This window comes from Python bivittatus, unplaced genomic scaffold, assembly GCF_059951505.1.
Source record: "Python bivittatus isolate LINGU-HERP-01145 unplaced genomic scaffold, Pbiv_v1 ctg000690_np1212, whole genome shotgun sequence".
In the NCBI taxonomy this organism is placed as follows: Eukaryota; Metazoa; Chordata; class Lepidosauria; order Squamata; family Pythonidae; genus Python; species Python bivittatus.
Window position 1 is genome coordinate 16,388,996 of NW_028277096.1, and position 27,625 is coordinate 16,416,620.

A 27,625-nucleotide genomic window follows, 5' to 3' on the forward strand; every position below is an offset into this window, starting at 1 on the left:
TACAACCAGACCTTTAAATTGGTCTCAGACACAGAGCTGGCATTAATATTTGTTATCTCATAAGTCACAAGAATTGACAGGCCCGGAATTGACAGTCTGATCAATGGGTGGGCAATCTGATGTTTTGCATCCCTATCAGCCCCAGGCAGCATGGACAATGGTAAACTGGGACAAATCCTTAGTTTCTGGTAAGACCCGACAGTGCCATCTAAAGCATTTGGTACACCCACCCCATGCTGAGAAACCTGAACGGACAAAATTCATTTATGAATTTCAATTGAATTTCAATAGAGCACTAGTGAAAATTAATCAAAAATTTGTCACTAGGTCATTAGGAAGGTAGATTCAGCTGCTAAATAAATCTCTGATTGCTGGTTAGACTATGTGTCTGAGAGATGGAGCATTTTGCTTGACTGGTCAAAGTAAGACATCTCAAACAGCAAGCTTTCAGTTATCCTCCTTATTTGGTAAACTGAGGATAGTACTCAAGAAGGAAGGTCTGCCTAACAATGATGTCTTTCCAACAACTGTCCCCCTTGCAATAATCTCTAAATATGTGCTGAAATATTATATTCAAGTAAGTAATAAGTAACTAATTTAGATAGGCTGTCTGTACTGATTATATTTGGAATTATTGTTTATATTTGGAATTCTGGATGTGTGATTGATGCCTTCCCTCGTTTTTCAGGTGTTCCTGTTTTGTTCTTGTTCCATCTTGTTGAAATCTAGAGATCTGACATCATTGGTTTAAAAAAGAAACTGTGTGTTTTGGGATTGCACAGTTTTTTAAAATTCTGTATTTCTAGATTTGGGGCAGAAAGATCCCAAATACCTTTTTAAATCTCCCCCCCCACCCCCCGTGGCTGAGCTTGGTACAAGGAATAAGAACTTCCTAATCAGGAGATTCAGCTTGACTGATAGTAACCTATTGTAATGAATTTTTACTAGGGAATTCATAGAAGGAGTTGGCTGGTGAGGTTTAAATAAACCTTTATGTTATAAGCCTGGAAGAATGGCTAAGGAAACAGTAGTCTAAAACACATGAAGACAATAAAACAACAGGTTGCCTTTTCTGCACTCACTCCACAAAGTACATTACAATACCCCACTTATTACAGGATAATAAGAACAGATGGTTCTGTCCTAACCTCTCTCTGCAAAGTGGAGGAAATCCTTACTAGGAAACGTATGCAACAAAGAAAAAGGTTCTCTTGATTTGGCAGAAATAGTGTGTTTTGATCAGTGTCTGCAGTACATATCATGTTTAATTTCTCAAGGGATGATGCCTTTTAATCACTGCAAGTTTTATATTTCCATTTGTATAGGGTTGATCTGTTTTGTTGGATTGCTTCACCTGTAATCTATCTATCTATCTATCTATCTATCTATCTATCTATCTATCTATCTATCTATCTATCTATCTATCTACCTACCTACCTACCTACCTACCTACCTACCAACCAACCAACCAACCAACCAACCATATTTATATAGCCCCTCATCTCACACAAGGTATCCACCTGGTTTTCCCCAGCTGAAGATTATAGTTGGTTTTGACAGTGTTGCTATCACAACAACCGATGTCTACTTACTGTAGACTTCCTTATTGATACTGTAGTTGTAACATCTGCCTTTACATGTTTGGATCTGCCAGAATAGAGCACAGATTCCATATCTGGAGTGGCTATATCAGGTGATAGATATAATGAAAGTGGTAAACAACACATGACTGAATAGTTTTAAAAAGAGATGAGCTATCCCCTGACATGAGGCCTAGATGATATTTGCGGAGAATGGGGGAAAAAAATGAGAGAAAGTAGGGTTGATGAATTCTGGGTTTAGTATTTTTTTTCCTTGTGTGTATATTGGCCTCTATTATCATTATTTCAATATTAAAATGCTATCTTTGGTGGTGGGTGGTATGTTGGACAGAACTACTTATTTAGGGCTAGTCACTTGGCAACCATTCACAGACAAAACTTGACCATTATAAGCAGCTTTCCCAATATCTGCTCTGCATCTAAAGTGGCCAACCCAGGACTGCAGGTATTGCCCTTAAATATTCACTAACCTTGGCAAAATCCAATCAAGTAAAATCACTAACTGTATTTTAGTTTTATTACTAAATTTCTTACAAAGAAATATTTTTCCTTATTTAGAATATATCATGGTTTGGTTGTTCTTTTTTGACAACATCCTAATGCTATTAGGATATTTCAGTGATCTTTGCCACAAAACAGCTATATAACATACTATTGAATTACCTTGCCATTTCTTACAAAATCCCCTTAATCTTCCCAGTTCAGAAGAACATAGTGACTTCTTATTGTGCTAAAAATGGCATATGATACAAACATCTTGATCCTATCATATTTCTTAGTCTGCTTGTTTCTTAAATTTATTTCAGCTTAGCAGAACTGATAGAGAATAGCAGGCAGCGTTCCAGATTACTCAAATCCTGTCTTGAAAAGTCAACAAGTACAGATATTGAAAGATAACTGAGTGCTGAACAGAACTTGACCAGGAGGAAAAGATTCCTTATAGATCAAGTTAATCCTCCTCCTTGCCTCTTGAGCTGTGTGTGGTGCCATGTCTTAGTAACAAAAATCAGGTCACCATATTCCTGTACAATTAAGTCTGAGATAAAACATACTTTCCTATTAACTAACCTGACATTTTCTGTACACTGGAAAACTTCCTTCTTTTGCAACTGAACACAGTAGCTATTCCAGCAAAGCTTGTTGATTCCTATACTGTATTAAGTTTATTGTTCTTGGCATCTGAGTACCCCTTTGGATATAGCTGACTAGCAAAAAACCATTTTGATTTATATTCCTTTCTTTTAGGAAACTAACCTCTTTGGAACTAATGTGAAACATTTATTTAACAGAATAGAATTGCCCAGGTTAAAAACACAAAAGCCAAATTGTGTAAACTTGTACGGGTAATAAACCAAGACCAGAACAAATGCCTTCTTCCAGCTACCATGTTATTCACTGGAGAAATTTCCCTCTTTTTACCCGGGTTGTTATTTATTTCCTTTAATATGCTCAGGGTGACATACATGGGTCATGTCACAAGTATCACAATATTCTTGTGAGATAAGGTTGAATTCCGTTGAGGAATGGCGAACTAATCCCCTGCATTTTCTCCACTTCGCGGACTGCGTGGGGACATTACGTCTGAAAAGGCAGCTGGATGCGGGATCCAGACTGCCAAAATTCTCTCTGGATTAAAGAAAGATCTTGAGATTACCCATATATACTCTGGACAGCTGTTTTTTGTGAGTAATCAGCAGACACCAATGTTTCTGCAGTGACTGTGATCAGCTTGGAGTCGCGGGTTCCATCATGCTCTGAGCTGTTAATACAGCCGGTTAGGGATTCAACGTTCAACCAAACCTCATCTTTTTAATCACTTTGGAGCTTAATTTTTTTTTTTTACTGTTTTTTTAAGATTGAAAAACCTTCAGAACTGCAAGTTTAGTATTTGCTGGGTGAGTCTCTCTTCAATCCGTTTAAAAAGAAAGAAAATTACTGGTTTCCAGCTTTGTAAGTTCTTTATTTTTTGCAATATACAGCAAAAGGGTAATTATAGTATTGTTTTTGGAAAGTTTTTAAATGTTAAGGGTTTGGATAAAATTGGTTTAAAGAAAGACTTTGAAGTTAATTAGAAAAATTCTCTTGCCTGAGAAAATTTTTTCTTGCTTACATTCTAAGCTGATAACAAGACTTTGAAGGCTGATCACTAGAGGGCACTAGATGGCTACTTTAAAAGAAACGTTTGATATGCTGGCTCAAGAAGTGTTTGAGTTATTTAACTCTATACTGGAACCAAAAGTTGTTACTGAAGAGGAACAAGACCCTTTGAAGAAAACAGAAATGGACTTTAAGGGGGAAATTATAACCTACAAGAAAGAGATGGAAACATTGGATTTACATATGGAATTGGATGATCATTTAAAATTTTTAAAAAAGACATACAAATAATGTATCAAAAGAATGATGTGGATTACCTTTTTAAATTGGAATATAAGAGATCTACTGGAGTTACTACACGGAAATTTCAAATGGACTTGGATAAAGATGATAAGAACTTCGAGAGAAGAGACAACGATAGTAGAAGCACAAGAAACACATGAAAAAGAACTTTATAGGACTTAAGGATTGCTGGGAGGAAGAAAAAAAATACAAAATTGGTTTATTTGATTATAATAATGACTTGCTATCTCTGGTGATGTTTAATGGTTATTTTGACTGGATAGTTCTTTTTGGAAATGTTCAACTGGTGTAATGGATTTGTTACAATATCTACATTACTATTTTTGATATGTAAATAAGGGGTTACTACTTCTGGTAAGGTTTAATAGTTTTCAATTTTTTGTAATGTTTAATTGTTAATTGGGATTAGATTTTGATTATTAAAGAGAGGGATTAGGGGGATTTTGATTAAATGAAAAGCAGGACTATATACTTATGTTGTCAGATATTTTTGTTAACTTTTACTGGACCTTTGCTGATTAATAAGGGGAGCTGAAGATTTAGAGATGAGTTTATAGAAAATGGGATGAATGAAGATGTATTTGGTTGTATTTTAAGAGACAGTGATAAGTTGTTAATGTTGAATATACTTGCTCGGAATGAAGGGGAAAGTTTCTTTTTTCCTTTTTTTTTTTTCCTTTTTTTGGGAGGATCGTTTTCTGCACTTTTTAAATTTTTTTCAATGTACTTTTCTTTAGGTTTTTGTATTAGTTTTATCTGTTTAATATAATTCTTTAAAAAATTACTGAAAAAAAAGAGGTTGGGCTGAGAAAAGTCATCCAATGAGTCAAGTGGTGACATGGAACAAAGGTCACAGTACAACACTCTAAATTCAGTTACATCACTCCAGCTTAGTTATACCAAATCACAAATAACACTGTGACAACAAGCTGGTTAAAGAAGAAAACAATATGATTCCAGAATTGTCAAATGCTCTCTTTAGGGAGCCTTAAATCTATATGGTCCTGGTTGTCACAAAGAGAATGAACTAGATTTTTATGCAAACAATTTCTCTGTACAGGAGAAAAGAAGTGTAATCCATACATGGTCCTCATTTGTTTAAAGTTCAGGAATAACATTTATGCTGCTAACAGGGTTTATTTAGTATACCGTTGCAATGATTTTGCATTCTAGTCAGCCAAAGCTTAAAGTAACAACTTTAGAACCATAATAAAAATTGTATCTCTGTTAAATATTTAGGACAGATAACCTCTAGCATCCTGTTTTCTTTTCATTGCTTTACTCAGAGACCAACTTCAAAGAATGATCCTCGGGCAAAGAAAACATCAAAACTGACCTCCATCTGCAATGTGTAGAATCTCATCAGTTCAAACCAGCACTAATCAGAGTCAGAGATGGGAAGTTGTGAATATAAATACACATTTAAGCTACCCTTTCATTCTTCAAACTCTGCTTGCATAGTTACCATTAAAAGTTGTTTTCATCAGCTGTTTATACATTCTCCAGAACCATTAACATACCAGCACATCAGGTTTCTGTAGCCAAAATATGACTATAAATTAGCAGCATTGAAGTAAAATGAGTTGTGCCAATTTTTTTAATAGTACACCACATGGCACGACTGTCTTAATTCTGCTGTAAATTTCAATGAACAACAGTTTGAATAGGCCTTAAAGGAACAAAGGAAGTAAAACACATTATACTTGGAATTATTTTTTTTCTTGGATTCTTTACAGAAAATATTGCCATTAATTTACAAAACAATGACAAGTTCACATACATTCTTAGCCCTCATAACATTAAGATAGATCTAGAATTACTCTATTTGTAATGCTGAAGCTGCAGGACAACAGCTTCCCTCAGGCCTCTTTTGAGTTTATAGCTTAGGTCAGACCTGAACTAGCCTTCTTGCCCCAAGTGCTCACAGTCTGAAAAGCTGTACTAAGGGAATAACAAAACTTTACTACTCACCTCAGAAAGACTTAATCCTATGCAAGCTTTTAAATGAAATACTTGCAAAGGGTCATACTTGTAGATTCTTGCAAACATTTTGCCAAAAAAAAAAAAAAAAGGCACTAGGTTATAAGATACGACAGTCTTCTGCTGGGGGATTCTGGAATGAATCACTTTAGTTTCATCCTTGGGTCCTGGGGAATATTCATACAGGACTATCTGAAAGTACTGGCTCTGCTTGATTCTTAATGCGTTCCTATTTAGATGCTTGAAGGATGCCTGCACTACATTACACCAGTCCTTTTTTTAGCTTTTCTTAGTTACATTGCTATTATTTCTCTTTCCCTAACACTGGTTATGTTTTGTCATCAAGCTAAACTATAATCTGGCATGAGAGTATAAATAGCCACAATATGCCTCTACCTGGCATGAGGTGCATTAGGAGATCACTTGTGAGGTGGATGTCTTATCCCGGTGTCTGGAGGCTGTGAGGGTTTGGATGGGGAACAAAAGGCTTCAATTGAACCCTGGCAAGACTGAGTGGCTTTGGGCTTTGAAGCCCTCTGATTCTAGGATTATATCATCTTTGGTGCTGGATGGGGTGGCACTGCCCCAAACAGATCCTGCGCATAATCTGGGGGTCCTCCTGGACTCATGACTTTGTATTGTGCACCAGTTGTGCCCATTCCTAGATCGAGGAACCCTACTCAGAGTCACTCATGCCCTGGTCACCTTCCGGTTAGACTACTGCAATGCGCACTACATGGAGCTACCCTTGAAGAGTATCCAGAAACCTCAGCTGGTGCAAAATGCAGTGATGTGAGCAGGTATGTATGTTTCTGGTAGAACGCACGTTACACTTCTGCTTTGCGAGATGCATTGGTTACCAGTTTGTTTCCGGTTCCAATTCAAGGTGTTGGTGTTGATCTTTAAAGCCCTTCATGGCATGGGACCAGGCTATTTGAGGGACCGCCTCTCCTCAATTTCATCTGCCCTTCCCACCAGATCCAGCAGAGAGGGTACGTTATGGGTTCCGTCACCTACGGAGCTACATTTGGCAGACCCTAGGTGGCGGGCCTTTTCTGCTGTGGCACCTGCATTGTAGAATCTTCTTCCCCTTGAGATGAGGTTGGCCTCATCACTTCTGAAGGTCCCTCAAGACCTGGTTATGTTAGCAGGCCTGGGGATCTCAGGGGACGGGTGAACTAGTGAGGTGGTCCCATTATTATTAACATTTCTCTATTTTTTTTTTTTTGGTATCAGTTCTATTTTTATAGTTTTTAATGTTTTTAATAATGATAATGGTTTTAGGTATTAATTGTTTTATTTCTGTTGTATGCAGCCCAGAGTCATTGGCTATATAAATTAGACAAACAAACAAACAAATAAAATAAAGGCTGATATCTTTTTTGATTAATTGATCCTGCCATAGCCTCTAGACCCAAAATTGTAGTCTTAACTATTATTAGTTTAAGCAAAAAAAACCCTTCAGTATCTATGTTTGAAGCTTGTTTGAAACTAACCTCAGTTAATATTTATTACAGTCTCTCCAGACACATTACAAACTGTGGTTAATTTGAAGCAGAAATGAAAGCTTTCAGAATTCTCTGGGATGCTTGGGAAGAGGAAGGGAAGAGGAGCAGATGAGGCTCACTGCAGTTCATTCCTTTCATGCACAAAGAATAAGCTATGGCTTAGGGCGACATGCAAACAAGCTATTGATTCTTTACTGTCCTAGAAAGTAAAGGAAACAGCTCAGATATAATGTGTCATTTTTATGCATTTCCTTGGGGGCACTGGCTATTTATCTCAGGTGAACAGGTGTACTGCAACATACAAAACTGATTCAACCAGATTTAGATTTGTAGTTCAGATGTCTCCAAAGTTCTTAAAAAGCTTGGTTTCCACTGATATCAGATGTAATTTATTCCAAAATTGTTGTCTGTTTTTCTAAAGCCTATGAATATTTGTAATGTCTTACAGTAAACTTCTGTTTAAAATGCTAAAAAATTTAATGAAAAGACATGAAAATGGAACTTTTATCAAAAACAAGTTACAGGCCACTTACATTGTCATGCTTAAAAAAACACAACATCTTCAATTCACGGAAGACCCTTTTGCAAGAGACCAGATTTTGGAAGACGTTGGGCATCTTTTTGAGTGCAACTCTCTTTCCATCTCGTGGATCTGTTACTGACCTAAAGGAAAAGATTAAACATAAAATTGATTTTAAGCAATTTTCATGCTTACATCCCAGGGAAAAGACAGATGAAAGCATTTCCTAAATGACTCTACATATTAAGAGGCAAACAAAACTCTTCAATGAGTCTCACTGAATTTTATTGTTTATGTTAAGTGAATTCCAACCGCATTTCAGACATATCACAACTCTATATGTTATTCAGCTACAGAACTGCTGGACACACAGATCTTTCAATCATGTGTTAGTAAAACTCTTCAACTCAACTGTACAATGTTCTTTATTCTCCAATCAATAAATGGCAGCATCTGATACATACATTTTCTTCTCTTTAATTACTGTATTGATCCCGGGACACCTTCCCCATTAACAAGGTATTACAATATAAAATTGCTACATTATACTGCTTTTCAGTGCTGCCCACTAATAAATGTTATACAGAATGAAAGAAAGTTCTGTCTTTTACAGCAGATTCAACTATAATGCTATCTTCCGGTCTGGTGTGCTGTACATAGCTCTGGATCACTGGGGAACAGGATAGGAAGATACATTTCTCATGTATCATGATGTTTCCTGATATTCAGCTTCCTCTGCAATAAAGATTGTTAGATTTTACTATCTAAGAATGACAACATATTATAGGAAAATGACAACAGATGCTACTGCTTATTCGGATGATACAGACATCTCTCTCTGGTTATTCAAGACCCATATAAAATGGCCATGGTCTGTTCATATAACATTGAATCAAACTATCTACTAGAAAATAAGAAGCTACCTCATACTGAGGCTAATCCATTGGTCTATCGAGTCTCAGTACTTTTTAAAAATTTATTTGTTTTAAAATAAATAATTTATAAAAATACAAAAGAATCTACATTAAATAGTGATTATACAGTGAAGAAAAAACAAATATATTATATAATTAAAATAGTGAAGCATAACAAAAAAAAAAACCCTAACAGAAAGATCCATATGATAAAACCACAGATAAGATCCATATGAAAGATCCTGTATAAAATTAAGCTTATCAGTTGTTAAGCTTACCATTAAATCTAGACCATAGCAACATACTACAAGTAGTCCTCACCTTACGACCACAATTGGGACCAAAATTTCCATTGCTAAGCAATGCGGTCATAAAGTGAGATGCCTTGTGATCGCATTGCTTAGCGACAGCGATCCCGGCATTCCCCATTGCCATCATGAAGCGAATTCCACCAGTTGTTATCTGATGACCCACCCCAATCTAATCCATTCCGGGCTTGGTACCTCCCAGCCTTGAGCCTCAGTAAGGTAAGAGACTGCCTCCAACTCCCCCCATCCACCTATCTCCCCCCTCATCTCTGCCCTTTTGGTGGCCCTGCACCCTGCCTTGTAGGGCAGCAAGCAGCTCAGAACTGCATGGCTCTGGGGCTGCTTGCCACGTTGTGGCTCAGGGGCTTCTTGGCCCTCCTCCTCCTCACATGCACCGCACTCTCCTTCCCTTGCTTGCACACACCAGCATCCTCCTTCCCCCTTCGCTCATTTGCATGCACCATGCCTTCCTTCCCTCCTTAGCTCACTCAAGGGCTCTCCAGGGGCACTTCTGGCACTGAAGGAGTGCTCCATGGATGCTTCTGGGAGCTGATGGACTCTCCAGGACTCTCCAGGGGCGTTTCCAGCGCGTGCTCTGCAGTTCTAGTTGGAAGCTGCCATTTGTGAGGCTTTCTCCTTCCTCCTGCAAAGCCCCAGAGCCACAATGCAGCGTAAAGGGGATGCGGTGCATGCAAGGGAAGGGGAAGAAGGGCACAGTGTGTGCTAGCAAACAGAGGGGAGGAGGGCACAGTGTGTGGGTGGGAACAAAGGGTGAAGGAGGGCTCAGTGTGTGCATGCAAGTGAAGGGGGGGAGGAGGGTATGGTGTGCATGAGTGAAGAAAAGCCGGGGTGGGGTGGGGAGACTTATCCAGGCAACTTGTAACCTCCCCTGCTGGTTTCCCATTGACTTTGCTTGCGGGAAGCCAGCAGGGAAGGTTGCAAATGGCGATCATGTGATCACAGGGTGCTTGGTGATCAGTCGTGTGAATGGGTTGCCAAGCACCCAGATCACGATTACATGACCATAGGAATATTGCAACAGCTGTAACTTTGGGGACCAGTCGTAAGTCCAGTTTTTCAGCACTGTTGTAACTCTGAATGGTCGCTGAACGGTCATAACTTGAGAACTACCTGTATGCCATTTTCTCAATTTATCCAGGGTTTGAAAATTCTCTGTGTTCTAAAAAAGAGATAACAAACTCACATTCTAGATCCATTTCTTAAAATCAGGAGGGTGACTTTCTTTCCATTATGTAGAATTATCACTTTGCCATACCCAGATAGTACCAAAGTCCTTCATGAGATGTCAAAAAATATCAGGCTTCGGTACCATTTACACTGCCAGTAACTAGCTGTCCGAAGTTTCAAACAGAGGCTAAGTTTCTTAACCCTACCTGAACTGAATCCCTTCTGGGATTGAACTTGGACACCTTATGCATAATATATTTTCTAGTGGGAACCAATAAGGAAAAAAACAAGTAGTTCCTACTCAAAAATATTGTTTCTAAAACAAGGATAAGGTTAAGCTTTTATCAGCAAGCACAATGTTTTACATATAGACTCCCTAACTAAATCTCTTCATGTGCATGTGGTATGTAGGGATTACTTCAAAAACATAGCTGCAAACACTACTGTAGTACATAAACATTTGATTATTTTATTCTCAAAAATCTGAGCGATAGCCTCCCAAAAACAACCTGAACAATTTCTTCATTTGTGTGCAGATTATTAAATTGCTGTACAGAATGTAACAGTACCATGTAACAGTTTCTGAAAACTTCGCAAATTCCACCACAAATAAGGTGGTATTTCACTTGTGGAAGAATGAAAATATGTAGTTTCTCAAAGTAGAGTAATTTTTCCTTATGAAAATAAATTTACATTTAAATTTATCTGTAAAATCTGTTGAAGCAACGTGCCAATAACTGAGCATCGCTTAACATTAAACATTTATTTATTTAAAAGACACCCTTAAAGTTCCATCTTATCTTTTTACAGCTTTGAAAAGCAGAAGAGCAAAAAATATTTTATGGTTCACCCTGTGGTTGAAATACATCCAAATATTGGCTTGCAGTTTGTCAATATTATAAGATTGAAACAAAAATCAGAAAGCAAAATTTCACTCAATTATTCATACAAAGGCCAGCTTTGCTCGCTTGTAGCAATGTAACTCTAATGAATGTGAATGGCAGTGTGGTAATTTCACGGCATGTTGAATTTGTTCTCTCTTAACTGGGGGTAACAGCTGCTTTAGTTCAGCACAAATAGCACCAGAAAACAGAGATAAGCGCTGAAGACTGTTATACAGGAATGCTTTCGGTTTCTTTGTTGCTGAAAAGGCTGGCTGTGCTGGGCTCTTCAGCTTGTTGTCATCTGTATGAGCTAATGAGTTACAGCTGGTAAAGATAGCAGCTAGCTTTGACAGTATCTTCCAATGCCTCATTTTTAAGGAGGGAATTCTAACACATTTGAACAGAACCAGTTTTTAAAAAGTGTTAAAATCTACTCTATGAAGCAAAACATAATATCAAATTGAGATCCTTGTAACAGGCTTTTTGGGGATGCAGATTAATAGAACAATTATTCCTGACTTTGCTTAGTACATATGTGCATGAAAAATTAATTTGTGCAGAGCCCAAGGGACAAAAAAGCAACATGATACTTGAAAAGCTAATTGGTTTACACTGGTATGAGTTTTTGTAGGCAACTGGCTGCATCATGAGATGTTTCATAAATCTGACAGAACACACGATGCCTGTGGAAGTTCACGTTACATGACTATTTATATATCTTCAATTAGCATTTTATAGATTAGGATCAAAGAACCAAGCCCATTCCTAGTGGAGTTTGTACCCTAAATACTGAGAGAGAAAACAGTAAAAGGGGAAATATATGTAACACATTTATTTACGTTTAGAGGCTACCCCAAATGTGAAAAATTATTTCTGTCACAACGAAATCTTTATTATTTATTGAATTTGTATGCTGCTGAATCAAGGACATCGAATTCAAACATTATGAAAGGGGGGAAAGATTTCACTGTACATTATCTATACCATCCATGCATGATTTTCTATCTCTCTTTCATGTTTCCACTTAATCTTTTTCATTCAAAGCAACAAAGACCCAACTGCCATAGCCTTCCTTCATTGGGGCTACAGGCCCCTTAACATTTTGGTTGTCCTGTTTTGCATGTTTTTTAGCTCTATAACATAGTATTTGAAAATATGGTGGCCAGAACTAGGCACAATGATCCAATTGTGATTTTGCCATAGATTTGTATAATGTTATTATTGTCATTGTTGTTAGTATTATATCAGCAGTTCTATTTTCAACTCCCCCCCTAATTATTTGCCTTTTGCGCTGGCCCTAGGACTTCAAGATCCTTTTTCTAGTCAATCACTGCCAAGTTCAGATCCTAAATACAGCTTTGGTAGGGACACACATGGAGCACTGAGGGAGGAAAGGGACCCCCACCTACCAGGCAGATTAGCAGAATCAACGCTGGCAGTCAATGATAGATGTCACATTAGATTGGCCTTACATCCAATTGAAATCCTATTAACATGTAGCCTGCATTTACTGTGAACATGATTCAGTTCACACTTATTTACACTGTCACAGGTTCATTTTTGGACAGTAGAAACAGAAACAGGAGGGCAAGCAGGATTGTTTTACCTGCACAGGAATGCCTTTATAGAATAGTTACAAAAGTCAAGCTTAGTTCTTAAAAAAGTAAAGTTTTTGACCTAATTTTAGCATACTCCAGTCCATCTTATTCCTACTTCTTAATCTCTAGATTTTTTTCTATTATCCTATTTACTTATTCACAGAGTGCTTAAATACATTTCTTTAGCTTTAAGTATAGTTTTCTTCTCTGTCCCAGCTACAGTCAGTCTGTTTTTCTTCCTGCAGATTTCTTTTGTGGTTGTGTTTGCTGGATTATTCACTCAAGCTCTGTCAAACTGTTCATTTTCTATTCTTTGCTTCGCAACAGCAGTTTTTCCTTTAACCAGGCTGTTTGTAACTACCTTTTTTCTTCCTCCTAATTCTCTGATATTCCAGCAGCTCTTATCTGTATCTCACTGTCTTCTTCCCTGGGCCTTCTACTCACAACCAAAATTGTAGCATCCAAACACAATGCTCCCCACCTGCCTCTGCAGCAGCTCCCACAATCAGCTTCTGTCAAGAGCTCTATTTATCATTTAAATGGCTAGCTGGGAGGCAGAGAAAGGTCAGAGATTCAAGTAGGCTAGTTGTTTTATCCAAAAGAGAGATCAAGATGATTTGGCATGATATATTCTTGATACATCTGTGCTGACTCCTGCCAAGTAAATGTATTCTTTTCTAAATACTCACAGGTTGCTTAATAATGATTCAGAGTTATGCCTGGTACTGAGGTCAAGCTTAATGTAATTAACCTGGGCCCCTTCTTTCTCCCATTTTAGAAGACAGGAAGACTGTTCTCCAATCTCATGGCACCAGGCTCATCCTCCATGATTCTTCAAAGATCACAAAAAGAGGCCCCAAGATGACATCTGCAAATCTGTCAAGGCTCTCAGGTGTAACTAGTATGGCCTTGGAGACTTTAACTCATTCATGGCAGCCAGGTGCTTCATCACTATCACTTTACTTACTTTGGGTCCTATTGGAGCTCTGAACAATCCTTTAAAATATATATAAATATATATATATATAATCTGAAAATTTAGTATCATCAGTAAATGATATTGCCAACTCTAATTCCAAATATAAGTTAAAAAGCACTGGTCATGATACTCATTCCTGAGGACCCCTCTTTTACATTTTGCTAATATGAGAATTGCCTATTTATTCCTACACTCTGTTTCCCATTTTTTATCTGGTTGCTATTCCAAGAAAGCATCTGTACTTTAATCTCATAGCAGCTGAGTTTGCTCAGGAGTCTTTAGTGAGAAATTTCATCAAGGCTTTTTGAAAATCCAAGTATATAATACATATTAGGTCACCATTACCTATGTTTGCTGACACCCTCAAAAATATCTACAAGGCTAATTAGACAAAATGATACAAACCACCTGCTAATCTGGCATTTATATTTATCCTTCATACTTCTATGTGCCTTATATTTTGCAAATTGCCAAGTCAGACTGCTTCTAAGAGTATAGAAGAGGCAGAAAACCTGGTGCTCCCCAGATGTTTAAACCATAACTCTCACAATTCTTTCCATTAGCCATATTGGCTGAAGCGGATGGAAACTAAAGTGCCAAAATAGTCCTCACGGCCCTATCGCAGTAATGAGCAACCTGTGCTCTACAAATTTCCTGCTATCTTCAACCTAATTTCAAAAGCCCTCAGCATTTGATCAGTGTCCTTTGGCAAGAGTAAATGGTCTTCAGACAATCCAAGTTCCTGATCATACCCAGTTTGGTTTTGTTTGTGTCTACCACTAGTTTTGATTATGTGCAACATGGACAGTTTTGACAGATTACCACCCCAGGAATATGGTTCTTAGCAAGTTTTCCACATCTGTTTTACTAGACTGAACAAAAACCACTCAACTTTGGCTGAACTTGTAATTAAAAATTCAGTTATCTGACTTTGTGACTCCACAGATCATAGAACTGCAGAATTGGAAGGGGCCATTTAGGACACAAAGTGAAGGAATCCAAATTAAACCATCCATGACATATGGCTGTCTAATCCTTGCTTGAACATATACAGTGAACTGGAGCCCATCACATCTGTCTGATTTGTTCCACTGTCAAAATTATTATTTTGTTCAACATTAAGTTGGAGTCTTCTCTTCCTGTAACTTAAATCCTGCATTTTGTGTCCCCTCCCCTCAAAATGATAGAGAAAAGACCCTGACCTTCTTCAGTATAATGTTCTTTCAAGTATTTGAAGAATACTACCACAGACTCCCATGCCTTTTTTTTTTCAGAGCTAAACATACACAGTTCCTTCAATTTTTCAGGAGTTAGCTTCTAGTCCCCAGATCATATTCACTGCTATTTCAGAACTTCTTTCAGTTTGATCTTCTCTAAAATGTAATGCTCCAAACTGAGCATAATTTTCTTAGAGGATCTGAACAAAATAGAATGGAACTATTATGTAAAAGTAACATCTTTTCACTTGAATAGTTAAATAAGCAATCTAAGATTAATCTCCATTGTACAAAAGCACCATACATGAAAATACATCTGATCATTCTTAAATTTCCAACATTACATTTGACTTTTTAAGGAGAACACAGAGCTCAAGCTATGTCTTTTTTTAAAAAAAGAACACATATTAACTTTTCTGTGTTTGGTGAATATACTATTATACAAGTGACTACCCGTATAATGATGTGTTCCAAGCAAGCATGTATTAGAAAACAAGGAAATATTCATGCTGTTACCTCTAACAAACTTGACTGCCAGATTTAAAAAAAGAAAAAGAAAAAAAGATTAATCAGTTGATATTACAAACTACGTTAAGTAACCCTGAATAAAAGCTGGCAATTTAGTATAATTCATCAGAAATTGCTAACTCCAATCTAACCATTAGCCAGAAACTATTAATATATTTCAATACAAATGAAATAACCCACTTTACAACAACATGGCATAATTACTGCACAAAGTCCATGTCACTTCCAAGAAACAAGCACATATCTGAGAACAGCAATTTCCCTTTTTGTTGGTAGTTTAACAGCCAAGGATTCAATATAAGCAGTGCACTCTCAGGACAAATGACATTGTTTTTTATTAGGTATTTGCTCATGTTTTAAAGTTATAGCTCAATGGCAATGTAGAAGTACTACTGGATCTTTTATACTGATACATTTTTTCAGTGTGTATTTAATTAAAATAAGTCAAAGCAAGTGCCTGGAATTAGAGAAATAACTATCTGTTTGGATTAAGCCTATCAAAAACTCAGTTTACAAACTGAGCCTGATGTAATTACCAGATCCAGGAACACTTCTTTATATTATATTCTATGTAGAATATAAAGATTACATACTTGTATCACAAGCATTAATGTATTTGAGAAAGGTATTACATACTGTTCCTGTGCAGTTACATTTGTGAGACGTTTAAAAAGCTTTTCACAGAGATATTTATTAACTACAATGCAACAAAACATTTTTAACAGCATCAGTTAGGAATGTCTGTGTTCAGTGACTTGTGGAAGAACTTTGCAACAACCCAGTAAAGACTTTTACAGGATATGAAAATATTTGATATATAATATAAAATCATTTGGTATATGTATGTATCACACACGTATCACACATATATATCAAACACAGAGACATATATCAAAGCAGAGTACAAATATTCCTCCAAAAAGGACACTAGCATGAAATTTACAGATTTGGATATTAGCCTAATTTAAAAGAGTAGATCTATAGATTTATGAAATATAATTTATATTTTAAACATCAATCATACAGAACAGACACATACATTGTTACAATAGATCACGTTTATCTCACTGAAAGTAACTTATATACAAAGCAGTGTAAAGCTGGCAAGATTTCTGTAGGAGAATGGTTTAAGGGATATTAATTTATTAGTCATGCACACATATATGCTAACCTTCCAGATACCTACTGTATATTGACTATGCTGTTAGTAAAGCTATGTTACTCTAACTATATGTCTGAATCTTTCTTCTTATGCCTACCGGGCATGCATGACTAGGAGATGAGGTTCCATTCTACATTTTGTGCATTCCCATGGAGGGCTTATAAATGTTTCCTGAACAGTTCTACTTTTTTGGCTTTTATCCTAGGACACGCTGATGGCTGCTTCTGATCCTGTATGGATTTGACTGCAGTTCTAACAGGTGGCTAGTAGGAGAAGCTTTGTTGCTATATTTGCCTCTGACTATTATAGGGCTGGAGAAGAAACGGTATTCACATCTGCCCATTATTAACAAAGGATGCTGTAACCAAATAAAACCAGACAAAGCTACTACCTACACAGCAGAGACCTTGGTTTCATGGAATATCGGACAGCATTTGAGCCAAGTAAAAGAACGTGTGTTAGTTCTGATATATTCAAAAAAACCTGCATTGGCTTTAACTAGATATTTTTTTATTAAAAAAGAACATCAGCTAGTACGTATAGAACAGGAAATAGCTAGAATTACACAATGTCCTTCCATCAGTTCTGGCAAAACTATAATCATCAAAAGCAAAGCAAAACCGCCCAGAGTTGCTTTTTAACAAGATGGGTGGTGACAAATTTTATATATAAACAAACAAACAAATAAGATTGCATACTTTATTTAACAAACAATTTTCCTAAGTAAATGAGATACTAAAGTTTGTTACTACTTCAATAGCTGAAAATGCAAATGATCTGCAAGCTCTAATAATGAAAGTGAAGGAGCTCAATGAAAAAATGGATTTACAAAGATGACCAAACTAATGACAACAGGTACAGTCAGCCACACAATCAGCCTCAGCGTTTACAATGAAAAATTGAAGTGTTGGATAGCTTCTGTCCTTTAGGACTGACTACCAACTGTAAAGGAGCCAGCAGTCAAGAAATATGCCACAGACAATAACTTGGTAGAGTAGCAATGAAGGCTTGGAAAAGATATTCAGGTGCTGGGAGGTGTCTATATTTACAAATATTAGAATTGCACAGGCAATGCTTTCCCCTGTGATACTGTATGAGAACAAAAGTTGGACTTCGATGAAGCAGGATAGAAAGAGTATTTTTTTCAGAGTTCATGTTTTTGAACTCTGGGATTGGAGAAGGCTCTTGACAATATTATGGATGGATAAAAAACTGAACAAATGGATCACAGAACAAATCAATCCAGAATTCTCACTCAATGCACATGTGAGCAGACTCAATATTTTAGACATAATTCGGATTATGTGAAGATCCAGCTCCTTTAAGAAATCCATAATGCTGGGATGGGAAAGGCAGATGGAAAAAATATGAGAGTATGTCCAGCAGCAAGATGGATGGACTCTATTACAGATGTGATGGGTAGATCGTTGGGAGACCTGAAAGGCTAAGTTGGGGACATATGATCCTGGGTCTGTCTATGTAGCATTAAGACTTAACACTGACTTGATGGCACATAATCAAGTTATACTTGCTCTATCCTTCCTTGCTTATATCCAGGCAAAGTTTCTCTCATTGTTGCTGCATATGTTATAACAATGAAGCAAGAGTTCCACTGCATCAGGCCAAAAGTCTATCTAGCCCAGCTTCCTATTCCTGGGAGAAGCTAGTCAGATGCTTTCAGGTAGTCCATAAACAGGGAACAAAAATAACCGTTTTCTCAGGTTTGAACGGAGGAGTTCAGAAATAACTTGCTTTTCACATCTATACATAATGGCTAATAAGCTCTGATAGACTATCCTCTTCTTTGTATTCCCTTTTAAAACCAAGATCAAAGAGCTGCTCAGTCCAAAATGGAATTCATATATGCATGCACAACCAGTACACACTACATTAGTATCCTTAGTGTAATGAAGCAGCTGTCAATTCATAAATAGCACAACATTCTAGGACAGTTACAAGCAGCCAGAAAATCATATGGGGAGAAAGGTATCTGGCATATGGGAAGGAGGTGGTAAAAATCATAGCAAAAAATGCAGTTTAAGTCCAATGACGTTATCAAAATTATGGGTTCTAGGTTCCTGAAAAAGGCAGAGTGTTATTAACTTAGGATGGAAATTTTGCTAACATCAAGGTGAGCCCTGCTACTATTGATGGTTAATAGTTAACAGTTTATCCTTGGGCACCAGGAGGTTTATGTTTGAGGGGCTTGTTTGTTTTTAATCTTGTAAGTCACCCAGAGTCACTTGTGTGAAATGGGCAGCCATATAAATGATATAAATAAATAAATAGGGGAAAAGCCATAGCTCACTGCTATGTTGCTCACAGACAATACTAAGCTAGACTGAGAGATGGTGTGATCTGGATGAGGTATGGGAACTTCCTAGCTGTTAATATGAACTTGGAAAAAAAAAATCTGAGCATAATCCAAAATGCACACACAGAGATAATATGACTGGCAGAAGGAAAAAGACTGGTATTTGAGTGCATGTGCATAAAGAGTTGTTATACCTGAAAAGTGAATTGTGATCCTTAAAATATCTTAAGATTTAGAAGATTTTTCAAGTGTTGAGAATAAATGCTCAATATTTAGATATGGTATATTCCAAGGATCAGAGATGTCAGAGACAAACTATTGCACTGAAAATGGAACCAAATTTAACTCCTTTTGCAGTGCAAAGTATCCTCACCAAGGAGCATTGTTGCACTGCAAGAAAAAAGATCTGCTTATCCACTGCCATTGCCAGTTACTTTCTACTTTAGCAGCTGTTAATCTGCCTGTTTTAAACAAATGCTTTAAAATTCCATGAAGTCTGCAATATGGTTAATTTCAAAGGGCAAAGCAACAAAAAGGCTAAATATTACTCTCCCCCTGCCAAAAAGCACTCTGTGAGGATGGTTTACAAGGAAAGAGGCTATCTACGCTATCATTATATATGCACTCTTTTGCTTCTTAATCATAAATGTATGGAGACTTTGAAAAGTATCTCTGTGTTGTTAAACACATATGAGAAGTTATTCAGTATTAGTAGCAAACATAATAGTCACCATCCTCCATGGGAAAAGGGAAAGAAACTAGTTGCATACTTACAGGGCAACCCAAAATAAGTTACCTATCTTGTCAGATCAACTGTACTTAATCATTCCTCTCTGAAACATGAAATGAACTGTGCTGAAAATATGGAAACTGTTACCATCATATGAACAATATAAGCAGCTTGTTCACCAGATGATATTTTTCATGACAGAAAAATTGAGGAAGGGTGAAAGTCTAACACTTGATATCATTTGATGTTCTTATCCCCCATCTAGTCCTGTGCAACTTCTTTATGGTTCTCTGATATCCTACAGCATATGCAACATTAAATCAGGTATGGAGGATGAAAAAGTAAGGTAGCTGAAGCTATTGGAGAGAAAACCAGTTCATATGCAAATATATACATATTTGTGTAATCAAAAGCTTAACAAACTGGGTCCAACATTAGAGATTATTCTGTTCAGAGTGAATCCATTACATACACTATTAAATTTAAAGTAAGACCCATGGTTTGTTTAACATATTCAGAAACAATTAAAACTGTACTACTTGCACTAAAACTGAATGGAAAAATCAATACTGATTCTATATTTAGGCAGCAGATATAAGAAAAAATCCAGAGTGCCTTCCTATTGAAGGTTAAATTACAAAATGGTCAAAATATTAGCTGGGTTGGTGGTGGAGCTCCTCAGACTCCTGGGGGACTTTTCTGCCTTCTAGATGAGGATTCTGAGGTGCCTCAGGAGTTTTTGATAATCATGGATTTGACCAAGTAGTAATGGGACCAACTCACAGCTGTGGTCACATTTTTTCTTCTCTCAGGATAGTAGCAAGTGATCTGGAATTGTGGGATATTACTATCAGCCCCCTGCCATGGTCAGATCACTCTCTGTTAGCTCTTGAGTTCTCTCCAGCCCCTATTCATTTGCAGTGAATAAGAACCTATTTGAATGCCTGATGAACCCTGCTAGGTTTAAAAGGAAACTTGGGGTTATTCCTAGGCCTAGGTTGTCACCTGGAATGAGGGGCAATCATGGCCTTGGATCAGATCACAGCTGGCTGGTTTCTGTCTGTACTAAGATCCCAGAGAGCTTGTGGTTTTCTGAGGAAGCCCAGGAGATGAAGAAACAAAAGACACCTAGAATACTGCTGGAGGAAGACAAAGAGAGAACTGATTGAGCATGGGTAAAAGCCTTTATTAAAGATTACTTTGTGGGAATAAAACTGGCAAAACATAGGTCTTTTTCCATCTGCAGATAACCATCCAGCAGCCTTGTCAATCTCTCCTGGGAAAAGAGGGGCCTGAGCAACATCTACAAGGATGCTATGAGGACTACTCTAGGGATCTCTTGGATAAAATTGTTCAAATTTGCTCTGAGCTAGACTCCAGCAGCACAAGTCTCCAAGAATAGACTAGTGCAGGGTCTGACATAATTATCCTGGGTTAGGGTTTGAACCTGATGGTCCTCAGGAACTGGACATGGTCCTTGGTGCTGTGAATACAGCCACCTGTGTATCAGATCAGTGTCCCTCCTGGTTGGTTAAGGCTTTCCAGAAGACATGTGGTTGGATTCAGGCAGTAGTATATACTTCCTTGAAGGAGGAAATGGTCCCTTTGACTCTTGAAGAGATTGTGGTCCATCCCCTCCTCAAAAACCATCTCTAGATCCAATAGCACTGGATAATTTTTGTTCAGTCTTCAACCTTCCCTTTCTGATTTGACTTACAGCTCCAGAGAACCTTGGAAGAAACAGATTAACTGGATCACTTCCAATTGGATTTTAGACCAGGCTATAGGACTGAGACAGCACTGATGGCATTTGTAAATGAGCTTTGGTAAGATTAGGATGAGGGCACTGCATCTATCCTATCCTTTCTTGATTTCTCAGCAGCTTTCAGTACCATCAGTTATGATAAATGGAAACCAAATACTCCACCATTAAAAAAAAAACCCAGCTCCTGCTATTTATATATTCTTTAATTAAGAAAAATATATCATTTGTTTTCATAATCCAGCACACATTTGGATTATCCAAAAACTAGCATAAAACAGTGAGCTACCCAGTCATAAATATCCCAAAGAAACTTATGAAAGTATAGAAATCTCCCAGGTCCTAATTGAAAGAGAATAAGTGACTTTACTTAGATTACTGCTGTTCTCTGAAGAGCACTTTCCATTCCCTATTCAGCTTTGTTAGGATGTTGCATCCTGGGTGACTATGGCAGCAAAGTGAGCAGCGGGATGAGAATCTATCCATCACCCAGCTCAGAATCAACAGGGGTGCTCTTTGAAGCCACCGCAGAAGCCTGAAAAAGGTTTTCATTTATTATGCATCAATTGTGGCTGTGGATAAGAGATAAGAGACTAAGAGGATTTAACCTAAAAATAACTTTTGAAAATAGACATAGATATGAGATAAAAACTAAACATGTATCTGTAAACATAAAAGAATGGATGTGAAAACTCTATAAACCACAAGGGTTGCAATCCATCGAAATGACATATTCATACAACCCATAGCATACATATATCAGAGTGTTCTTTTGAGAAGTTCCTATGCCAAACTAGATTTTAAAAATAGCCACTGCATTGTCCTCCAAGGTCTTTCTTCCTTTTCTTTTGGAAATATCCACTAATTTTCTGGTTTACATGATCTTTGTCTAATATATTATTCCATTTCAGTTTTGTCTATCCTTTCCGTTACAAAATGGTGCTCTAAGTGGTTAACAGTAAAATACTAGATGGAATTAAAAATTATAATTAAAAACATAAAAAACAGTTAACTGAAATTCATCAACATAAGCTGTAATATAATCTATCATTTAGGATCTGTTTCAGCAATTAACACATCAGCACATAGAACACTGGAGTAGTCACCAAACACATAGTGTTATATTATTGTAATATAATTAACAGAGTGCAAAATATTGAACTATACACAATAAATGATCATAGACTTTCTCCAGAGTTCCTTATACAATCTGCAAGGAGAAATAAAAGAAAAGAACATCTGCAGGATTATAAAATGATTCCATTTGGGCGGTGAGGTGAGGGATAATCAGCTAGCCATGTAAATAACAATTTGCCTAGTGTATTGTGGTAAGCAAGAGTTTTACCCAGGAAATCACCCTATCTTATTTATCAAAGTACAGTTATTTCAGGAATAAAGTTACTCCAAGTTTTAGGAATAGTATTCAGGAAGGTATGAAGTCATGAGAAGGAAATAAATTGCTTAAATGTGGAGGAGCCGGTCAATTGCGGGTTTCTATTGCAAAATAACTGTATTTGAAATAAGGTTTGCTCCATTGTCACAGATGGTGAGGCAAAACATATTTTCATGTTCTGTAATTTGGATCCACCTTACAACTGGACATTTTGTATATACACATGTATATAAAATATTTGAGTTGCAACACAGATAAAAGTATCTTTATATCATTGTTCCTTCTTGGATGCCACTGGCCCCATGAGGCTGAAATTAGTATACAGTATTGAACTTACCATGAAGATTCACTCACTGCAGGGAAGACAGGACATTCTACAGTGGGAAATTTCCTCCCACTCACTCTGGAGGTAAGCCTAGAAGCTCTTGATGATGTTTCCTGAGGGAAGAGATAGCTATGCCCCAGTTTCAGAATGACAAGCCAAGAAAACTCAAGGAAATAATGCTTAAGAAACATAGGAAAAAAGTGCACGCGTGCACACACACACACGTAGTCCTTGCTTAACAACCATTCATTTAATGACAGTTTGAAGTTATGGCCTTGGAAAGGGTGTTCCCGGCCACTCTAAAATGTTGCGTGCCCCCTGCGGTCACATGGCCACATTTTGGACGCTTGGCAACCAGCCCACATTCACGACTGGTTGCCAAGTGCCCCGCGATCATGTGATCACCATTTGCAATCTTTTCTGCCGGCTTCCCCACTGGAAGCCGGCAGGGAAGGCTGCAAGTGGAGGGGACGCAGCAGTGAGTAGGAACAGAGCCCAAATCCTGAAGATTTGATTTCCTTTCCTTTAGCCTCACCAAGGATTTCCGCTCTGTTTGCAGAAGGGAGGGGAAACCCCTTGGCCGTGGGAACGGAGCTCAAATCCTGAAGATTTGGCCTCCATTCCTTCCCACTGGTTTGAAGGAATAGAGCTCATATCTTCAGGATTTGAGCTTGTTCCTTCCCACCGCCAAGGGGTTTCCCCTCCCCACTCAGCGGTGAGTAGGAACAGAGGTCAAATCTTCAGGATTTGACCTCCATACCTACCCACCGCTGAGTGGGGAGGGGAAACCCCTTGGCGGTGGGAAGAAACGGAGCTCAAATTCTGAAGATTTGGCCTCCATTCCTCCAGCCCCAGGAAGGATTTCCCCTCCGTCCATGGAGGGGAGGGCAAACCCTTTGGTGGGCTTTAGGAACGTTTGAGACCAAAAGGGCTGCCTGCCGGGAAGATTTCAGCTTTACGCAGAGCCCTTTTGCTCTCAAAAAGCTATCTGCTGGGAGGATTTCAGCTCCACACTGAACTGAAAGACTTCAGCAGACGGTTCTTCTGCTCCGTCCACTTAACGATGTGGGAGATCACTTAATGACTTAATGACCACAACCAGGAGTGCCCAGATTGTGGCTGTTGAGCAAAGCAGTCACGTGGGCATCTCGCCTAACAATCGCTTTGCTCAACGACTGAGATTCCAGTCCCAACTATGGTCGTTAGGTGAGGACTACCTGTACACAGAGAAAATCTATCTATATCGTTGCTAAGAATTGACATGGACTTGATGGCACATAATCAGTCTCTATAGATCTATTTATCTATCTACACACATACATACAACTGGTTGTAGTATATTGAGGGGACCCTGAATTTTCCACTACTGTTTTTTAAAAATACTTAGATAGCTGAATGTCCTGTTTCTGCTGTTGAAAACAGACTTACATGTTCAGTCCAACCATTAAGCACCATTTTCTTAGTGGAGAAAGGGCATTCTAAAGTGGGACACACCAGAGTTATCCCTAAAGATAAGAACTTACATTCAGAGGACCTCAAAACCTTGTTAGGAAAACTTTTCTGAGGACTTTCCTGCCAAAGGAAGATTCAGCTGAGGCATATGAGTTATGTTTGTTTCCTGGCCTCAGTGGAATACCAAATTAACCTTGAAAATAAAGAGCGGATTTAAGCATAGTGTAATGTCTAGCTGATTGTACAGAATTTCTCCTTGGCCAAAAATGCACCTATTTCCAACACTTGCCTGGCAGAAGTTATGGCTACTAGAAATGATATTTCCATTTATGTGTTCCAGCTTGAGCTAGAATCTGAAGCACTAGTTGGAGGTCATGTAAGCCCTATAGGGTAGACCAGACTAAGAAACCATATAGATCTAAAACTACTTTTATTAGGAAAGCAGATAGTATGGTAGTTTTATAGTATAGTATAGTATAGTATAGTATAGTATAGTATAGTATAGTATAGTATAGTATAGTATAGTATAGTATAGTATAGTATAGTAACAGAATCTTGTAAGTCTGAATGGGCTTCCCTCCTCCCTCACCTTATCTTTGTGTGAATTAGGAAAGGGCCCATCTGAAGCCTTTTCTCAAATGAGTTTCTTGGAATGGACTTAAGCCGCACATGTCTGATTGTTGCCTTAGAAATAGATCTTCACACTGTCCTTCAGGGCCACCCCCTATGCCCTCTACAGGCCATATGAAAGGTACCAGTGAATTAAAGATGGCCTTAAGTAGGAGGGATATTCTTAGGAATCTTGATGTGATGGTAGGCTTCTCTAGTGTTAGAAGAGAGGGCTGACACTTGCCTGTGGTGAATGCTTGGTTATAGACCCTGGGACTTGGGGAGTGAAAGCTAATATTGGTGGTTTCCATTCTTTTGGCCCATTTGCAAAAGATTCACTACATAAACTGTATACACAAGCTGCAGAAGCTCTTTGGGATGCTAGGATGGTCTGTATGGTTTGGCTATCATATCCTAGGCTGACAAGATGGTCTCCTTCAATATCCATGATTGTAGTTGTGACCAGCTGAAATGTGAGTAGCTGAATCCATCCGGTTCAGCAAGTTTTGTGATGCTGGGAGGCTAAGTGGTAGAAATGTTGACAGTCTGATTAGATTCATGTGCCATGGTCTCCTTAGTCAATTGGAAGCTATCACTGACTAGACCCAACATGTTGCCACTTCTGGTTCTAGAGGGGAAGTTTAATAAAATTGCCTGTAGGATGGGTTGATCAAAATAGCATTGCATGTTCTGCTGCATTGCATTTGTATCAACTCTGATGCTCTGAATTAAAAGATATTAGTTGATTAGTCACTTGGGTCAGTCTGAAGAAGAGAAATCTTTTATGCTGGTAGATCAATTTTTATAGTATTTAAAAATGTAGGCAAATTTCATTCAGTTACATTGCCAAAATAAGTCTCCATTACTTAGATAAGCTGTTAATCCATTTTATTTGTTTTTTCTTCTTTTTTATACTTTTAACCTTCCATTTTGTTTTTCCTTGGCTTTATTGTATCTGGTATTTTGATCTTTAACCATAAGTAAATAAAAAGTCTCAAAAATCAGTGCTTCCACAGAGGTTTCCACTAGCTGTTAGACTTCACACTAGGCACAACAATAAATCTTAATCTCCAGACACTCAACCCTATATTCAGGAACTTGCTTTAAAGACATAACATGACTACAGGTAGCACTCGGGTTATGACCACTCATTCAGCAACTGTTCAAAGTTACAATGATACTGAATGAGAGGGACTCATGACCAGTCCTTGCAGTTCTAGCCACTGCAGTGTCCCCGTGGTCATGTGTTCGCAATCTGGGTGCTTGGGTGCCCAGCTTGTGATTGTGATGTCACAATGAGCTGTGGTCACATGATCGCCATTTGTGACCTTCCCTGCCAGCTTCTCACAAGCAAAGTCAATGGGGAAGCTGGCAGGGAAAGTCGCAAGTTGCTCCCACCATGTATCCCAAGGAACCCCACTACTCTGTAGCAGCTCCTGCCAGCCTGCCCATGCTCTGTAGCGCTGCCTGCAGCCCCTATCGGCCCACCTGCACACAGTAGCACCTGCCCGTGGTCCCCGATGGCCCACCAGTGCTCAGTAGCGCCGGCCTGCGGCCTGCCTGTGCCCAGTAGTGCTCTCCCACCAGTCTGCTTGCCTAAGAGTCTGTGAGGTCCTCTTTTAACAACCCGCACAGTCTCTGAGTTATGGCAGCAACCATGACTGCAGGATTGCCATCGCTAAGTGATGTGGTCATGTGACATCGCACTTTATGACTGCATCGCTCAGCAATGGAAATTCCAGTCCCAACTTCTGTCATAACGCAAGGACTACCTATATATAATATACAGAAAATCTGCCTATTGCAGAACACCAAAAATCAAGCCTTTTAAATATGTCTACTTTAAATTCTAGGCCTTTTCGTCCCACCTTTATGAGTCAATGGACTTCCTGAAACTGAGCATTACATATAATGCCTTTTTCTCATACCCAGGACAAGCATACTGAAAGTTCCTGTAAGAGAGATCTCTGGGCTGACTCTGGGAACAGGGAAAGAAATGAGAATATTGTAAAGATTAATAAACAATGAACAGATGAATATTTCAAAGTTAGTTTTATCTGAGAAAAGGACAATTAGCCCTCTGGCTTTGCAATCTGGGAAAAAGAGGTTCAAACAGCCCAAAGAAAACTTACCCTAATAAATTCACTATTAAATTAGTGCAAGATTTGGCTTATTCAGTTTCCAAAATTCTAAATATTAATCCCTTATCCTCTTGACAATAAGCTTAACTAATGAGACTTACGCTGTTATGGA

At 38.1% G+C, this 27,625-nt stretch overlaps 1 protein-coding gene across 1 annotated transcript in view; it reads right to left on the reverse strand.

The window, feature by feature from the left end:
* The window catches only part of NLK (nemo like kinase), a 134,354-nt gene that overhangs the window by 56,221 nt on the left and 50,508 nt on the right, over nucleotides 1-27,625 (reverse strand). Inside the window, exon 2 of the mRNA XM_088152566.1 lies at nucleotides 8,023-8,152. Coding sequence (XP_088008692.1) covers nucleotides 8,023-8,152 — 130 coding nt within the window. The remainder of the gene's footprint in view (nucleotides 1-8,022; nucleotides 8,153-27,625) is intronic.